The sequence below is a fragment of the Lynx rufus genome, unplaced genomic scaffold (genome assembly GCF_022079265.1).
Source record: "Lynx rufus isolate CCGP_SWC_20201006 ecotype Redwood Valley unplaced genomic scaffold, mLynRuf1.p SCAF_7, whole genome shotgun sequence".
NCBI lineage: Eukaryota > Metazoa > Chordata > Mammalia > Carnivora > Felidae > Lynx > Lynx rufus.
The window spans coordinates 132,980,580-132,997,055 of NW_025814889.1; the positions used below are offsets into that span (position 1 = coordinate 132,980,580).

General features: G+C 59.8%; 1 protein-coding gene across 7 annotated transcripts in view; it reads left to right on the top strand.

Moving 5' to 3' along the window:
* CACNA1I (calcium voltage-gated channel subunit alpha1 I) overlaps positions 1-16,476 on the top strand; it is a 47,647-nt gene that overhangs the window by 10,191 nt on the left and 20,980 nt on the right. For all 7 annotated transcript variants that reach the window (XM_047065980.1, XM_047065983.1, XM_047065986.1 and 4 more), the window contains 11 exons: positions 974-1,395; positions 9,104-9,255; positions 9,917-10,102; positions 10,380-10,497; positions 11,231-11,386; positions 11,857-11,950; positions 12,951-13,153; positions 14,072-14,542; positions 14,857-14,957; positions 15,694-15,817; positions 16,101-16,169. In XM_047065980.1, the coding sequence (XP_046921936.1) occupies positions 974-1,395; positions 9,104-9,255; positions 9,917-10,102; positions 10,380-10,497; positions 11,231-11,386; positions 11,857-11,950; positions 12,951-13,153; positions 14,072-14,542; positions 14,857-14,957; positions 15,694-15,817; positions 16,101-16,169 (2,096 nt within the window). The remainder of the gene's footprint in view (positions 1-973; positions 1,396-9,103; positions 9,256-9,916; positions 10,103-10,379; positions 10,498-11,230; positions 11,387-11,856; positions 11,951-12,950; positions 13,154-14,071; positions 14,543-14,856; positions 14,958-15,693; positions 15,818-16,100; positions 16,170-16,476) is intronic.

Genomic DNA, 16,476 nt, shown 5'->3' on the forward strand with positions numbered 1-16,476 from the left:
AGAGAACCCCAAGCAGGCTCCGCACTGTGCCCCCATGGGGCTTGATCCCATGAACCCTGAGACCATAACCTGGGCAGAAACCAGGACTCAGATGCCAGACGCCTGAGCCACCCAGCCACTCCTCCCTTTAATATTACTAATAGCTTTTCTTTGCTTGCACCAGGAAAACGTGTATTTTAGGGACAGTACAGGTAAACATAAAGAAGAGACCAAACCACCCAGGAAGAACCTCTCTGACACCTCCTTGAAATGGTTAAAGATGGCAGAACTGTGGTCTAAGACTGGTTCAGGCTTCTTAAACTCTCCCTGGGGCAGCACACGGGGTGAACACTTCTGCCCCCCACTCCCTGCTGTGCCTCCCGTCAGCCCCTCCTGCCTGCTTCCCCTGGAGCCACCCCGACTCTCAGGGGCCTTCTAGAGCAAGGGTTTGCCTCCTGCCCAGGGCTCCTGCCTCCCTCCCTCCCCGGGACACAAGCCCCACATACAGGTGGGAGGAGAATTGAAGATGGAGAGGTCACCTTGGCTCTAAGGGGCGTCCGTCTGCCACATCAAGCTGACTCTTTTAGAAGCTCTTTTAGAAACTCTTTCTCAGCCATTTCCCCAAGTCCAATGCGAGCAAGCAGGACCGTGGGAGGGCTGGGCCTCGGGCCAGGAGATGATGTAGCCAGGACAGGCGACAAACACACGTGCCCCAGGCACTGTTCTAGGCACGCCAACACATCCACAGTAGAACCCTCCCCACGGCCCTCGCTTGTCACAGGGGCCAGCCAAGCCCAGAGAGGTAAAGCCAATCCCCCAGGAACTACAAGCCACTCGACCTCCTCACCCAGACAGAACCTGAGCCACAGGAACTTGAAGCACACATGTGTCCCAGGGTTAGCTTGACCCCTGGGGTGGGCAGGTCCTGCCCCCTCGGAGCCCCTCAAGCCTGTGTAACCTGAGGCGCCGACCCTGCCTTGTGTTTGCTTCGCAGAGCTGTGCCCTCGACACAGTCCCCTGGACCCGATGCCCCACACACCGGTGCAGCCCATCTCTGCCATGCTGGCCTCCGATCCTGCCAGCTGTCCCCGCTGCCAGCACGAGGGGAGCCGGCGGCCCTCGGGCCCGGGCAGCACCGACTCGGGCCAGGAGGGCTCGGGCTCTGGTGGCTCAGGTGGTGACTCGGAGGAGGTGGATGGGGACGGGGCCCGGAGCAGCGAGGATGGGACCTCCTCAGGCCTGGAGAAGGAGGACGAGGAGGAACAGGCGGACGGGGCGGCCCGGCTGTGCGGGGATGTGTGGCGGGAGACCCGAGCCAAGCTTCGAGGCATCGTGGACAGCAAGTACTTCAACCGGGGCATCATGATGGCCATCTTGGTTAACACCGTCAGCATGGGCATCGAACACCATGAGCAGGCCAGTGGGGGCGGGCGCTGGGCGCGGGGGCGGGCATGGGCGTGGGGGGAGGGCTGGACGCCTAGGCCCAAGCCGGCCCCACGCAGCCCGGGCTGTTGAACATCCCCTGGGTGTCTGTCTCCCACCTGACCGGGGCCGGGTCCGATTCTGCCCTGTGGCCTCAGTGCCCAGCCCCGGGCCCAGCCCAGAGGAGAGGGAAGCTCCAGGTGTGTGCCTAGTGGGTGAGTGAGCGAGGGAGGTGGAGCTGGTACTGGGGCCCGCTGGGTTGAGATCCAGCTCCCGTCTCCTGAGTGGCGCAGCCTGGACACCAGGCACCCACAGCCCTTCCCCTGTCCGTCCTGCCAAACCTGACTTCCGGTCATCGCCTTTCCCACGAGCCCTCCTGTCCATTCTCCCCCAAACAGCTGGCGTGGTCTTTCCCGAGGCCGGGCTTTCCCCTCTCCCCAACCTGCCGCAGCTCCCCATTGCCCTCAGCACAAAACACAGACCTTTCCTCTGACAGCCAAGGTCCCTCTGTGGCAGTGCCTTCAGCAGGTTGGGCGTCCTCCTGTCCCTGATGTCCCCACATAGTCCACCCTCCACGCAGCCCGGCGGCACTGAGGGTGGCCCCAGGGTTGCCCTGCAAAGACTGTCCCCCGTCTCCCTCCTCGGCCAACCCTGTGGTTTCTTCTGTCCTCAGCACTGGGTGCGTGGAGTGCAGAGTAGGTGTTGGCTGAGTTCATGGTGTGTCCCAGGCCCCCTGGGCCATCGGGGTTCAGAGACATGGCCCCAAGGGAGATGGCAGGAACACAGGGAGGATGTGTAAGAGATAAGAGGCTACTTGTAGGGACACAGGAAGGAGGGCTGTGGGGGGTTAGCACACATGTGCCCAGCAAATAGGTCATACCGTGGGTGACGGCCTGTGTGACAAGTCCATTCCTGGCTCCATTCGAAAAACACCGTTTTCTGACTCACCTAGCCCCTGGGTGGGTTTCCTCCGTTGACCTGACCCCTACCCCGTGAGGGCACCCTGCTTGGCAGCTAGTGACCCTGAGGCCTAGGGAGGGGATGTCACTGATCCAAGGTCCCACAGACAATCAGGGGTCAGGTTTGAACCCACATCTTTCTTTTATTTTTTTTTAACATTTATTTTTGAGAGACAGAGAGAGGCAGAGCATGAGCAGGGGAGAGGGAGAGAGAGAGAGAGAGAGATACAGAATCTGAAGCAGGCTCTAGGCTCTGAGCTGTTTGTTAGCACAGAGGCTGGCGCGGGGCTCACGAACCGCGAGACCATGATCTGAGCTGAAGTCGGACGCTCAACCGACTGAGCCACCCAGGTGCCCCACCCACATCTTTCTTTAACATTTATTTATTTTTGAGTGGGTGAGAGAGAGTGCGCAAGCTTGAGCAGGGGAGGGACAGAGAGAGAGGGAGACACAGAATCTGAGGCAGGCTTCAGGCTCCGAGCTGTCAGCACAGAGCCCGAAGCGGGGCTTGAACCCACAGAGCCATGAGATCACGACCTGAAGCGAAGTCGGACGCTCAACCGATTGAGCCACCCAGGCGCCCCTGAACCCACATCTTTCTGTGGCAAGACTGACACCCCCACGGGGTTCAGAATGTGGCACCCCCCTTTGCTTTCCTGCCGCCAGCTTTCTGCGGAGGCCCTCCACCCGCCCACTGCGCCCCGCGATGGGCCACACTCTCATTTCCCTCTTCATTAGCTCTCCAAGCGCTGGCTCCATTCAATTTCCTTAAATGCGGCCCCTGGGGCTGCAGCGACACTCTGTTTGGAGCTGCTGGTTTGCCAGCCTTTCCAGCTTAATTAAAAAGGTCTCTGGGGAAGACTGGGGGGGAAGGCTGTCTGCAGGGTAAAGCTGGTGAGAGAGGCAGCCCAGACCTCCTGGCCTAGGGCTCAGGCTCCTGGCCTTTCCTGGCCTAGGCTTGCCGGTGGGGTGGGGGCAGAAGCCTGGCTGGGCCAGCGGTCCCGGAGGGGGGTCTCGTGGGGAAACAGTGATGTTGGGGTCCTGGCTCTAATTTCTGAGCGGCTTGTCACAGTGCTGCCTGGGCACGGTTCCCGCCAGGGGCTTGTGGGAACCGGCTTGCGAGAGCCAATTTTCTGTCACTCGGGAACTTCGAAAGCCTGATTTTAAACAGTTGGTAGCTTGGAATTGGCCGTGGTGGGAGTCTTTACACCACAGAAATTGGCATATGCTACAGATCAGGGCCACTTTTCAGAGGCCTGTTTGCCAGGGTTCTGTGGGCCGCGGCCCCTCCGCCTCCCCACCAGCCCGATCTCAGGGCCTCCCTGCCTGGCCTGTACCCTGCTCGCCCCCTGCTGCCCCTGCCTGGGCTCCTTCCCTGGTTCTGCCGCTGACCAGCAGGCGGCCTCGGGCAAGTCACTTGGCCTCCCTCAGCCAGCAGCTCTGTCTGTAACCGGCACACGGACCCTCTGCACAGAGGGGCTGGGAGGGTTAAATGCATTAAGAAGCCCAGCACGTAGTAGGTGCTCACTAATTTGCAATTATTTATGTGTCTTCTGTTTGAACCTCACATCACCACCCTTGGGGTGAATTTACCTCCTGCTGTCTGGAGCCTCAAAAAATTAATGAATTTTAAAAAAAAAGTGAGGGGGAGGGAGAATTTTTTAAAATGTTCTTTTTAAAGCAGCCTGGAGTGGCAGCCATTGTTCTGCTGAGCGCAGCGCGGGGCCTGCTCAGGGCCTGCTGGTATTTTTGCCCCACTCCTCTCTGCTCCCAGACGAGGCTTGGCGGGAAACGATCCGCCCCCGTGTTTATTTTGAGCAGCCCCATCTGAGGTGGTGCCTGCAGAGAGAGGTGGCCCAGGGCCACTGGGAGGCCGGGAGAGTGGGGAGGAGGAGAAGGAGAAGATGGGTGAACACGCACAGCCCCTTTCCTGCAGGGGTGGAGACCGTGGAGGGGAGGCATCACAGGGGCCTGGCAGGGAGACTGGCGCGGCCATGGGGACAATAGGTAGTGACAGTGGGGCACAGCCTGGGCATTGCTCTCTTACTCCATCCGCCACCCCTGCCTCTGTGGTCTCAGGTGCTCAAATGAGAGGTGAGACTGCAGGTGTCTCCGGCCAAAGTGGCCATTGCTACCCAGATCACAAGGGGTTCCCACGTCTCTAGGTTCCTCATGGTCAAAGATGCTGTTCCTTGCAGGGACTGGCCTGGGAGGCGGTGACAGGTAAAAGGGGGGGTCATCCAGGCAGGGGCCTGCTTGTGACCCATGAGGTGGTCAGACGGGGCTGAAGTCTGCTCTTTGGCTGAGGCTACATGACAGGCAGGCGGATAGGGTCAGATTCCTCCATCATTACTCACTGTCATGTGTTGCCACATTTCTTCCCCTTGTGATCCTCATGGCTGCCCGACGGGGCAGGCAAGGCGAGTGTCTCATATCCATTGAGCAGATAGGGAAACTGAGGCATGCCCAGGTGATATGGTGAGCAACTGAGAGAGCAGGGCTCCAGGATGCCAAGGTGGAGGTGGAGGTTCCACAAAGCAGACAGGAGGCAGTGGGGGAGGTCTGGGTGGGGAAACCTTGCTCCCGGGAGCAGTCCCTACGGCCCCCTTCTCCCTCCCCCGGCACTCACCTCTCCAGGCGCGTGACTCCTCCCAAGGCGGGCAAGGCTGCCCTCAGTCCCATCCCATCCTGGAACTGAAGGAGGTCACCGAGTTGGACAACAAGAAACAGAGGGCTTGGCTGGATGGGCAGCAGGGGTGGGGTGCAGGAAGCCCCCCGGGGCCGGCTGGGGCATGTCCACTGGCCCCTACTCTCAGGAGAGTGCATTCAAGGCCTCCAGACCAGTGGATGGGTCAAAGCAGTCTTTATTTTCCCTTCTGCAGCCCCCACATCATTGCTGACCCAGGTCTGGGAGGACTCTGGGAAGAGGAGGACGGGCTGGCTTAGTGCCCAACATTCCAGCTCTGTGGGCGCTTAGGGGAGAGAGCCAACATGGGCTGCAGTCAGGGAAGCCTTCCCAAAGGCAGTGGCACGGGCAATGGCTCCTGAAGGTTGACTACGAGTTCATCAGTGAGACAGAGGAGGGACAGGTACAGGGACCAGGAGCTCAGGCATTCCCCCAAAGGACCCTGAACCCTCAAGGAGGATGTGCACAAAGGGCAGGAGACAGCCTGGGAGGCTGGTGAGGGGGCTATCCATCCACAAAGTGCCTCAAGGCAGTGGAGAGCCACGGAAGGCTTCTAAACAGGGCAGCGACATGTCTGTACTGAACTGGATCGTCAAGTCAGAAGAGTGGGGCAGGTGATGCCGTCACAGCCACGGGGATGGGGACAGGCCAGAGGGAGAATACCTGTGATTCAGGTTGAGATGTGATTCCGCCACTGCCTGGCCCTGGCCCTGGGCAGTCACTTCCCTCTGAGCCTGTTTCCCCCTCTACAAAATGGGGATACTATAGGGTAACGTTTGAGATTTAGATGAGATAATTCCTGGAAGGTGCTTAGCACCGACTGGCACGTGGGAGACGCTTAACACCGGCTGCCATTATCATCATGGGATGGAACCGGGCTCCAGGGGTTCCTGCGGACAGCTTAGGGACTCCTGCCCACCAGGGCCCTTACGCACCCCTGCAGAAATGGCCAGCCTTGTGCCTCCAAGCCTGGCATGGGGCCAGAAGGAGTGGGCCCCTGTCCCTCTCCCTCCACTTTGGGCCTCCAGGATGTAGTCCCTCCTTACCTGCCCTCGCTCCTCCGGCCTCCAGCTCAGTGTGGTGTTCTGCCCTTTTTCGCCCCGTTCCACTGGGGTCTTGGCCACCTCCAGATGCCTCTCTGCAGCCTCTGCCTGGCGGTCTGTCTGCCTGCTGTCTCCCACTTTCCTGGCTCCTGCACCGACACCCGCAATGTCATGATCCTGGTCCCTTATTCTGTTTTTATCTGTGTTTTTCTTTCTGCCTCATGTCTCCACACCCCACCTTTGCCTCTCAGTCGCCGTATCTATATTTGTCTGTCCGTCTGTCTGTCCATCTCCGTCGTGGCTTCCCCCCCCCCCCCCGCCGTCCCTCTTCACATACCCTCCCACCTCGGTCTCACGATACAGAATAGCCTGCGTTCATCTGTCTGTCTCCCGCTCGCTGTCTCTCTCCCAGAAAAATGCCTGCGGGAGTGATGGATGGTCCATTAGAGAAAGATTAACAGGTGTGCACTTGACTAGAGAAACAGCTGCTGCAAGTGGGGGGGGGAGGGGCGGGCGCGCGCGGGTGACCTTTCCGGAGAGCGGTGGCCTCCCCAGCACTCGTGGGCGGGAGTGTGTGTGTGCAGCGCGTGTGGCCCCGAGCTGAGTGGCGGCCATTACGGACTGTCAGCGGCCACACTTCTCATCCCCGCTGATCTCGTGGTGGCAGGTTGGGAAATTGGTGGCTTGGCTCCGCCGGGGATGCCGGGCCCCAGCCCCTCCCCCCCACCGGGTCCCCCGTCTCAGGGTCCCACTTCCCTTTCGGGACCATTTTGTGAGTCAAATGTAATTACACATGGAAACGGGGCCTTCTTTTATCTGGGCTTGAGAGGACTTGGCAGTTTTATTGGGTTTCCCGGCACGAGGCGGACGGGCGGTTCTTTTTTTCTCTTCTCCTTTTAACCCAAATGGAATCACAGTCAGGCCTGGAAGGTGCCCTGTCGCCTGGTGGAGGGGCTGGGCTGGGGCTGGGGGTGCTGATGGTTGGCAGCTCTCCCCCCCTCCCCAACCTTGCGCTGGCCGGTGCCTCTGCCCAGATACCTTCTCTTCTCCTCCCTCTCACTGGGTTCCCCCTCTCAGCTTTGAGGGCTCTGCTGAGATGTCACTTCTTCCAGGAAGGTGCCCCTACAGGCACCTGACTGCAGGATTACGGTTCCCTCAAAGCTCCCTCACCTTTCTCTGTTTTTAGCACCTACGGCTGTTTGTCAGCTCGGGGGGTTGGGCTTTGCCACCGGAACCTGCGCTTCTTGGGGGCAGGGAGGATGCCCTGATGCATTCAGCACTGGCCATCCTGGGTAGCACGCGCCCAGCCCACCGTGCTGAGCTCACCTGTAGAATGCATGCAACACTGAACGAGCGGAGGAGAGGACGGATGAGTTCAGGTGGAGTTTCTGTGTGTGTGATGGAGAGCAGTTTGGAGTCTGATTTTGTGGCTCTGCCGCCTCCTGGCCGGGTGGCTCAGGGCGAGTCAGTTCACCTCCCCGAGCCTCAGTGTCCTTATCTGAAAAACGGAGGCACCAGCAGATTGTTGGAGGCGTCCGTAATTGTGCCGGATGTCAAGCTCGGTGCGCATGCTCAGGCCTAAAAAACGGCCCTTCCCCTCTCTGTGATTCAGGCTTGTTGGTGAACAGAAACCCGGCACTTTCACAGTCCTAGAGAGAGAAGGGAGACGCTGGAGCCCCGTATGGCTCTTAGCGGGGAGCCCTGGAATGAATATCATCTTACTCCACCCCCTCGTTTTATGGATGAGAAAACAGGTTGGGGGGGAATGTCCCTAGAACCCTGTCTCCTAGTCATGGCCTGTAGTGTGGTCTGTTTTGGATTCCAGGGTTGCTCAGATGGTTCCGCTTATACGGGTGTCTCTTGCTGCTAAAAACCAGGAGGGAAACAGCTCCAGGGTCAGAAGGTGCTAGTCTCTTTCTGATCAGCCGGTGACTTTAACCCTTGTCCTCTCTGGGCTCTAGTGTCTTCCCCTGAGAAGCGTGTGAAGCCAGCCCCCTGGACCAGGGTGCTCGCAGACATTAAAGAGTTGGGTGGCACACAGTAGGCGCATGGTCTCTGTCTTCCCTTCACAGGGCACAGTGGTCTCCAGCCACCCACGATCCTGACGTGGCCATTGCTGGGGAAGGGGAGAGTGGGGAGGGCTCCGTCGGGGGGTCTGCACAGGCAGAGGTTAATGGTGGGAGCCTTGGAGGCAGGCTGCCTGAGTTCAGATACCGGCTCTGCCCCTTACCAGCCCCACAGCCGAAGGCAGGGGCTGGCCTTCTCCGAACCTGCTTCTTCATCTGCAAAATGGGCTCTTACGGGATTGAGTGACACGATGCCTGTAAAGCTCAAAAAAACAGGTCCTGTGTGTGGTAAGTGCTTCCTAAGTGGGATAGGGTCATGGGCAAACAGGGGTCATGAGCAAACAGGGAGTTTCTGGCGTCTACTGGCCTGTCTTCTTGTCTTGCTCTGCATCAGCTTCCGAGACTCCTTCCTCCCTCCCTCCCTCCCTCCTTCCTTCCTTCCTTCCTTCCATGTTTATTTACTTTTGAGAGAGAGAGAGAGTGTGTGAGCAGGGGAGGGACAGAGAGAGAGGGAGACACAGAATGTGAAGCAGGCTCCAGGCTCTGAGCTGTCAGCACAGAGCCCGATGCGGGGCTTGGACTCATGAACCACGCGATCATGACCTGAGCTGAAGTCAGACACTCAACCCACTGAGCCACCCAGGCGCCCCTTCCAAGCCTGCTTTCTGATAGGTCCCCTCGGTGTGCAGTACCAGCATCGTTTCCAAATGTGTGGAAGGCCAGCCCCGTGGGGTCCCCCCATGTCAGTGGACTCTTAATGACAGCAGAGGTGCAGCAGAGTTGTGAGGCTCTCAAGGCCGTTGCGGTCCAGCGAAGACATTGACCTGCCAGCTCGCTCAGCCTCCCCGCCTCCCTGGGGGTCCTGCAGCCGATGAGCGTCCACAGAGGATCCATGGCTGTGCTCTGGCCTGACCGGGGTCCCCGTTCCCTGTCCCTGCGCCCCCACAGCCTGAGGAGCTGACCAACATCCTAGAGATCTGTAACGTCGTCTTCACCAGCATGTTCGCCCTGGAGATGCTCCTGAAGCTGGCCGCCTTCGGGCTCTTCGACTACTTGCGCAACCCCTACAACATCTTCGACAGCATCATCGTCATCATCAGGTGCTGCCCCTGCTGCCAGCGGGCTGGGGGCCCGGAAGCAGAGTGGGGAGGGGGGCGGGGAAATCTAGTGCCCTGTCCCCCGCCGGTAAACAAAGCATGTCCGGGCACAAAGGAAATCAATTGCGCAGAAACCCAGTTCTCGAATATTTACAGATTTGTCCTCCAGTAACATACGGGCTTCTAGATTAATGCATTAAGTGGCAAGATCCAGCAGCAGGTCTTGGGACCACCATCATCCCAAAGAAAGGATGGGTATAAATAGTGTTTGGGAATAATGTCCATCAGCTGTTGTAAGATATAAAAACAGCGGTTTTGATCGGTCAAAAAGCCATAAAGATTGCTCATTCTCTGTGGCTTGTTTTCATTCATGATCTAAAGAATGGTAAATCTCACGGAGAGGTCAGTGGCCTTCGTAGACCTCCTGAATTACCTAGCCAGAGACTGCTCATGGGGGGTGTCCGTGGACTCCAGGTCAAGAGCCCCTGGTTTGAGCATGCCCTGGAGCAGCGACGGCCCGTGAAACATGTTATTCGTGGGATGAATGAATGAATGGATGTTCTCCATCTCTCTGCCCCCCCACTGGCCTCCCCTTGCCCTCCTCTCCCTCTGCTCTGCCCTCCGTTGAACGCTCCTGCCTCTCTCCCCTGCTGCCTCCTCCCAGCATCTGGGAGATTGTGGGGCAGGCGGACGGCGGCCTGTCGGTGCTGCGGACCTTCCGGCTGCTGCGGGTGCTCAAGCTGGTGCGTTTCATGCCCGCGCTGCGGCGCCAGCTGGTGGTGCTCATGAAGACCATGGACAACGTGGCCACCTTCTGCATGCTGCTCATGCTCTTCATCTTCATCTTCAGGTGAGCCCTGCCCACCCTGGGGAGGGCCGGAGCCTGGGGCGGGATTCGGGGGGGGGGGGACATGGCTGCTTGAGCTTCTCCAGGCGCCACCCTGGACCTGGCTGCGAGTCCCGATGCATCACTGCATCCCCTATGGCTCTGAGCGAGGACTTGCCCTCTGAGCCTCAGCGTTGGCTTCTGTAGAACGGAACCAGCGCCGCCCCTGCCATCTTACCCGGCCGTTCTGAGAACGACACAAGGTGGGTGGGTCCCTTGAGCCACCCCATTCCTCCCCCAGCATCCTCGGGATGCACATCTTTGGCTGCAAATTCAGCCTCCGCACGGACACAGGAGACACGGTCCCCGACAGGAAGAACTTTGACTCCCTGCTGTGGGCCATCGTCACAGTGTTCCAGGTGAGCAGCAGCACGTGTTCACGTGTGTCAGGGGAAGGGGTTTCTCCCAGGACCGCCGCTTGGCTTGCTTTCCAGAGGTGCCCCTCAGAGAATCCAGAGAAGGGGGGTGGCTCGCCAGGGAGGCCCCTCAGCTCCGGGCTCCGGCAGGCAGGTGTGGCTGCGGGGTCAGGCTGGCACTGCATTGGCTCTGGGAGCTGACTGGCCACCTGGTGCCCGTCTCTGCCCCTCCACCCCCGCCCCAAGACCTGGGTGCATTGGGATTCTTCCCTGAGGCTATTTTCTCGCCATGGTTAAATGAGTGTGCACGGGTCCGGAGGGCAGAAGGAAGAAGGGTGGGCTCGTGGAGGGGCCGGGGGGGGGGCGCGAGCAGATAGCAGATAGAGTAGAGAGGGTAGGGCTGTGGGAGCAGCCAGGAAGGAGCACCCATCAGCGGGGAGTGAGAATCAGGGCAGGAGGTGGGTTGTGGGCCAGCGGGGTGGGGGGCGGGGAGGCCGTGGGCAGCGCAGTGTGTGAGTGAGGGGCATGGGCTGTGCCAGGTGGGCACACTGCCAGCTGGGGCCGTGTCACGTGAGGTCCCTGGCTGTGCTGGGGCCCGTGTGAGAGGGTGCTGTAGGTGTGCACGGGCTGCAGGGTGCCTTTAGGCTCCTCTACCCGGTGGATGCCTTCTGCCCTTGGGCTGGGCCGGGGCCTGGGGGTACCCCAGGGCTGACCTGTGCTCCCCCTCCCCCCACAGATCCTCACCCAGGAGGACTGGAACGTTGTCCTCTACAATGGCATGGCCTCTACCTCCCCCTGGGCCTCCCTCTACTTTGTCGCCCTCATGACCTTCGGCAACTATGTGCTCTTCAACCTTCTGGTGGCCATCTTGGTGGAGGGTTTCCAGGCAGAGGTGAGTGCGGCCCTGGCGGAGGAAGCACCCGCGTGGGGCCTGGACCAGGCTGGGTGGGGGAGGGGTCCGGATGGGGGAGGGCTGCAAGTCAGACATCTAGCAGGGAACACTTTCCAAAGGAGGGGGTTGTCAATTAGGTGGTGAGCTTCCGGTCACAGGAAGCATGCGAGTGGAGGCCGCAACGGGATCCTTGTCTCTCCCTCGGAGGTGTAGGACAAGGTCTCTCCATCTCTGAAATTCTAAAGCCCCCGAGATGTGGATCCTGCCTCCTCCTTTCTCTGAGGTTTAGGGGTTACTTGCAGTCAGGCGGGTGTGGGCTTATGGGCTCGGTCCTCGTTAGCTTCTCACTTCCCTTTTCTGAGGCTCTGTTTCCCTGTCTGTAAAATGGGCATGAAAGACCCATTGAAAAATTCAGGAGGGAGGGAAGGGCTGAGCCAACGTGCATTCCAACAAGAGGGATGGTCTCCCAGGGTGACGCCAATCGCTCCTACTCGGACGAGGACCAGAGCTCATCCAACATGGAGGAGTTCGACAAGCTTCAGGAGGGCCTGGATAGCGGCGGAGGTAAACAGGTCTCCACTGTCACCTGGGGGACCAGGACCCTTCCCCAGAGAGATCCAGGGGGGCTCAGGGCTCAGCATCAGCTTTCCCCTTAAGCCCAGGCTCCAGGACCGCTCATTCTCTGTGGTTTGTTTACATTCATAATGGAAGGAAACAGGCAAATCCCCCCAAAAGAAGTCAGTGACATTCATAACCCTCCTGAATTCTAGCCACAGAGGTAGGTGCACTTCACCCTCACCCCTCCATGGTGTGGCCTGTTGGGAAGAGACAGCCTCAGGCCCCAGGACTCCTGGCTTCTGGTCCTGTTTGGCCCCATGGGGCAGCTTGGAACAAGCCTCCCCAACCCATGGCCAGTGTCCTCCTTGAAAACCGGGCTGTACCATTTTTGCCTTGCTTCCTAAAGTGGGCCCAGGAGTGAGGTTTCTAGGATGGGTGAACACAGCCTGGCCCTGAATACAGGAGGCAGGGGATCCACTCACCCAAAGAGAAAGCTGACACGATGAACGCTGAGTAATGTGTAGACATGTTGAATCACTGGGGCACCTGGGTGGCTCAGTCGGTGAAGCATTTGACTTCAGCTCAGGTCATGATCTCACAGTTCGTGAGTTCGAGCGCCACATCGGTTTCTGTGCTGACCGCTCAGAGCCTGGATGGAGCCTACTTCGGATTCTGTGTTTCCCTTTCTCTCTGCCCCTCCCCCGCTTGTGCTCTGTCTCTAAAAAAATGAATAAACGTTAAAAAAATGAAAAAAAAAAAGAAATGTTGAATCACTACCTTGTACATCTGGAGCTAATATAACACTGTATGTCAACTATGCTGAATTAAAATTAAAAACTTAATAAAAAAAAGAAAGCTGAGAGCTGTGCAGGAAGGGTCCAACGGGGAAGGTGGGGGAGGTCTCCCCAGAAAAACTCTCTATTTCTGTTCCCATCCATGTCTGTCTCATGAATTCTTTTGTTCTTATTCTATTTGCCCCTCTTTCCGTCTCCATCTCACCCTCCAGATCCCAAGATCTGCCCAATCCCCATGACCCCCAATGGGCACCTGGACCCCAGTCTCCCACTGGGTGGACATCTGGGCCCCCCCGGGGCTGCGGCACCCGCCCCCCGCCTCTCGCTGCAGCCGGACCCCGTCCTGGTGGCCCTGGGCTCCCGCAAGAGCAGCGTCATGTCACTGGGGAGGATGAGCTGTGACCAGCGCTCCCTGGTGAGTCCCTGAGGGGTGCTCTGGGTGGGTGCTTCCTGCTGGGGTGTATGGGGAGGGACCCTGGGGAGAAGTGCCTGTCAGTCTAGCCTCAGGCTGGTGCCCAGGTGTAGGGGACCAGACTCTCCAGCTAGAACCAGGCAGGGACCATGTGTGTTGCATTCTTGAGTGCCTAGTGCCAGAGTAGGGCCTGGCAACAAAGAATGAATGAATGAATGAATGAATGGTGCCAGTGCGTCCGGTGTGGAGAACTGGGTTTTTATCGTGGCCACACTGCAGACGGCAAAGAGCTGGGCTTTGGGGTCAGACATACCAGAGTTCAAATCTAGCCTCTGCCACTTTCTTTTTTTTTTTTTTTTTTTTTTTTGAAGTTTTTTTTTTTTTTTTTTTTCAACGTTTATTTATTTTTGGGACAGAGAGAGACAGAGCATGAACGGGGGAGGGGCAGAGAGAGGGAGACACAGAATCGGAAACAGGCTCCAGGCTCTGAGCCATCAGCCCAGAGCCAGATGCGGGGCTCGAACTCACGGACAGCGAGATCGTGACCTGGCTGAAGTCGGACGCTTAACCGACTGCGCCACCCAGGCGCCCCAAGCCTCTGCCACTTTCAAGCTGTGCGGCCATGAGCAAGCCCTCTCTGAACCTGTTTCCTTACCTGTAAAGTGGGAAGACTACCCTAACGTGCTCTGGCTTCCTCAAGGGAAGTGAGGTGGCAGGAGGAGATGTAACCACACCCTAGAGGCGCCCACACATCCATGGATGCAGATGGAGTGACAGCCGGGCAGGGAGAGGACCCCTGGGGTCTAGCCTGTTCTGTCACCCACCAGCCAGGCCTCAGCGGGTGTGCAGGCTGCTTCCAGTCACAACAGTGGGTCGCGTGTGTGTGGCGGGTGCGCTGACCCGAGCCCGGTTTCCCTCCAGTCCAGCTCCCGGAGCTCCTACTACGGGCCGTGGGGCCGCAGCGGGGCCTGGGCCAGCCGCCGCTCCAGCTGGAACAGCCTCAAGCACAAGCCGCAGTCGGCGGAGCACGAGTCCCTGCTCTCGGCGGAGCGCGGTGGCGGTCCCCGGGCCTGCGAGGGCCCCAGGGACGAGGGCCCGCCGCGGGCTGCGCCGTTGCACGCTCCGCACGCCCACCACGTGCACCACGGTCCCCACCCGGCGCACCGGCACCGCCACCACCGCCGGACGCTGTCCCTCGACACCAGAGACTCGATGGACCTGGCCGAGCTGGTGCCCGCCGTGGGCGCCCACCCCCGGGCGACCTGGAGGGCGGTGGGGCCGGCCCCCGGGCACGAGGACTGCAATGGCAGGATGCCCAGCATCGCCAAGGATGTCTTCACCAAAATGGACGACCGCCGGGATCGCGGGGAGGACGAGGAGGAGATGGACTACGTGAGCGGGGCGCGGGGTCTAGGGGCGGGGCCCGGGGCCAGAGCCCAGGGGTACAGGGGCGGGGCTAGAGTGGGAGGGGACTCAAGGAGGGCGGGCAGGGGGCGGGGCCGGAACTGCCCACCCCAGCGACCCGCCCGCCCCGCTGGTAAAGGAGACCTCTTAGCCTTCCCTGGGCGGGGCGAGGGTTCTGTTCTCCTGGGAGAGGCCGCAGGTCGGCCGGCGGCCCCAGTTTGGTGTTTGACCACCGGGGTGGGAGGAGATGCGCAGCTCTGCGCAGCGCCGACCCGTCTGCACTCCCATCTTGGCCTTGCCAGACCCTGTGCTTCCGCGTCCGCAAGATGATCGACGTCTATAAGCCTGACTGGTGCGAGGTCCGCGAGGACTGGTCTGTCTACCTCTTCTCCCCTGAGAACAGGTGGGCGAGGCCAGGCTCGGTGTGAAGTTAGAGTAGGCGGTTGGCGTGTCCGGGAGGGAGAGATACTTGCCAAGCCAGGCAAGGCTCCTGGTAGCGGGTATTCCATAGTCCAGAGGACCTTTCTGGCCCAGTGGTGGAGGGTCTGCAGGGCTGGGGGAGGGTCTAGGTGTTCATGCAGGGGCGGGGGATGGGGGCTCCCTGGGCATCCCTAGTCCAGGCCATTCCTGTGCTGACACCAGGTTGGACAAATCCTCATGTAGCCTGGGGTGCTCACATCTGGAGGGAGCATCAGTAGGCCTCCTGGAGGAGGAGGCCTTTGTGCTGGGTTTTGGAGGCTATGGAGATAGCATTCCAGTAGGTGAAGCAGGGGTTGTGAGGAGGTGGAGGCTGGTCCAGGCGGAGGGAGCAGCCTGAGGGAAGGCCTAGGGGGCAGAAGCTGGGAGCATCAGGCAATGTGTGTCCAAATGGCTGGAGGTCCAGGCTCAGAGCTTTGAACCTGTGTTTGGAAGGCCTTGAGTGCCAGGGCAAGATGGATGGCCTTTATCCTGTGGTGCCATGTGCTCAGGGGAGGCAGCTCCGAGTGGGCACCTGAACAGACCTGAAGTCACCACCTGTTGTGTGGCCCGAGAAGAGAGATGTCTGCTCCTCATGGCCATCCTAGTCCCCATGTGTGTCTGGGCCCTCTGGGGCAAGGGGCACACTGACACTCATGTGGCACCCTGCCCACCCTGCCCAGGTTCCGAGTCCTGTGTCAGACCATCATTGCCCACAAGCTCTTCGACTATGTGGTCCTGGCCTTCATCTTTCTCAACTGCATCACCATCGCCCTGGAGAGGCCCCAGATCGAGGCCGGCAGCACCGTGAGTGGCCGAAGCCTTCGGGCAGGGCGAGGGACAAAGCGGAAGGGCAGGCCGCCAGGGCCTGCTATGGGACACTGTGAGGGGTTGAGGGGGCTAGGAGAGCTCAGCCAGGCCCCACACCAGGCGCCGTGGAGGGAGGTGTGGCGGGAGCTTGCCGCTGGAGATGGGATGCCTCCTGAGACCCAAGTAGCAGCACGGTGCCCCTTGGCTGAGGGCAAGAGGCCGACCAGGGGACTGAGCAGTTTGGGGAGCCCCCGGGCCCACAATATCTCCCTTCTTTCAGGAACGTATCTTCCTCACTGTGTCGAACTACATCTTCACAGCCATCTTCGTGGGCGAGATGACGCTGAAGGTAGCCCCCAGCTTCACCGGGGACCCTCTCCCACCCCCAGCGTGGGGGCCCTTGGCTCTGGGCAAACCCCTTAGAAAGCTTGTCACTCACCTGTCCCTCGGCCACATTCCACAGAGGGTGTGGGAGGCCCACCCCTGCTAGGTGCCAGGCCCTAGGTTGGGCTCCAGGGACCCGGAGGGGGTCACTCTCCAGGAGCTCATATCCTGAGGGAAAGGCGAATGCAGGGGAACATTTACAGTGTCACCGAGATACTTGCTGGAGGTGTGGGGTGCAGGGGAAGGATCCCTTTCCGGATGCTGCCCAGAGC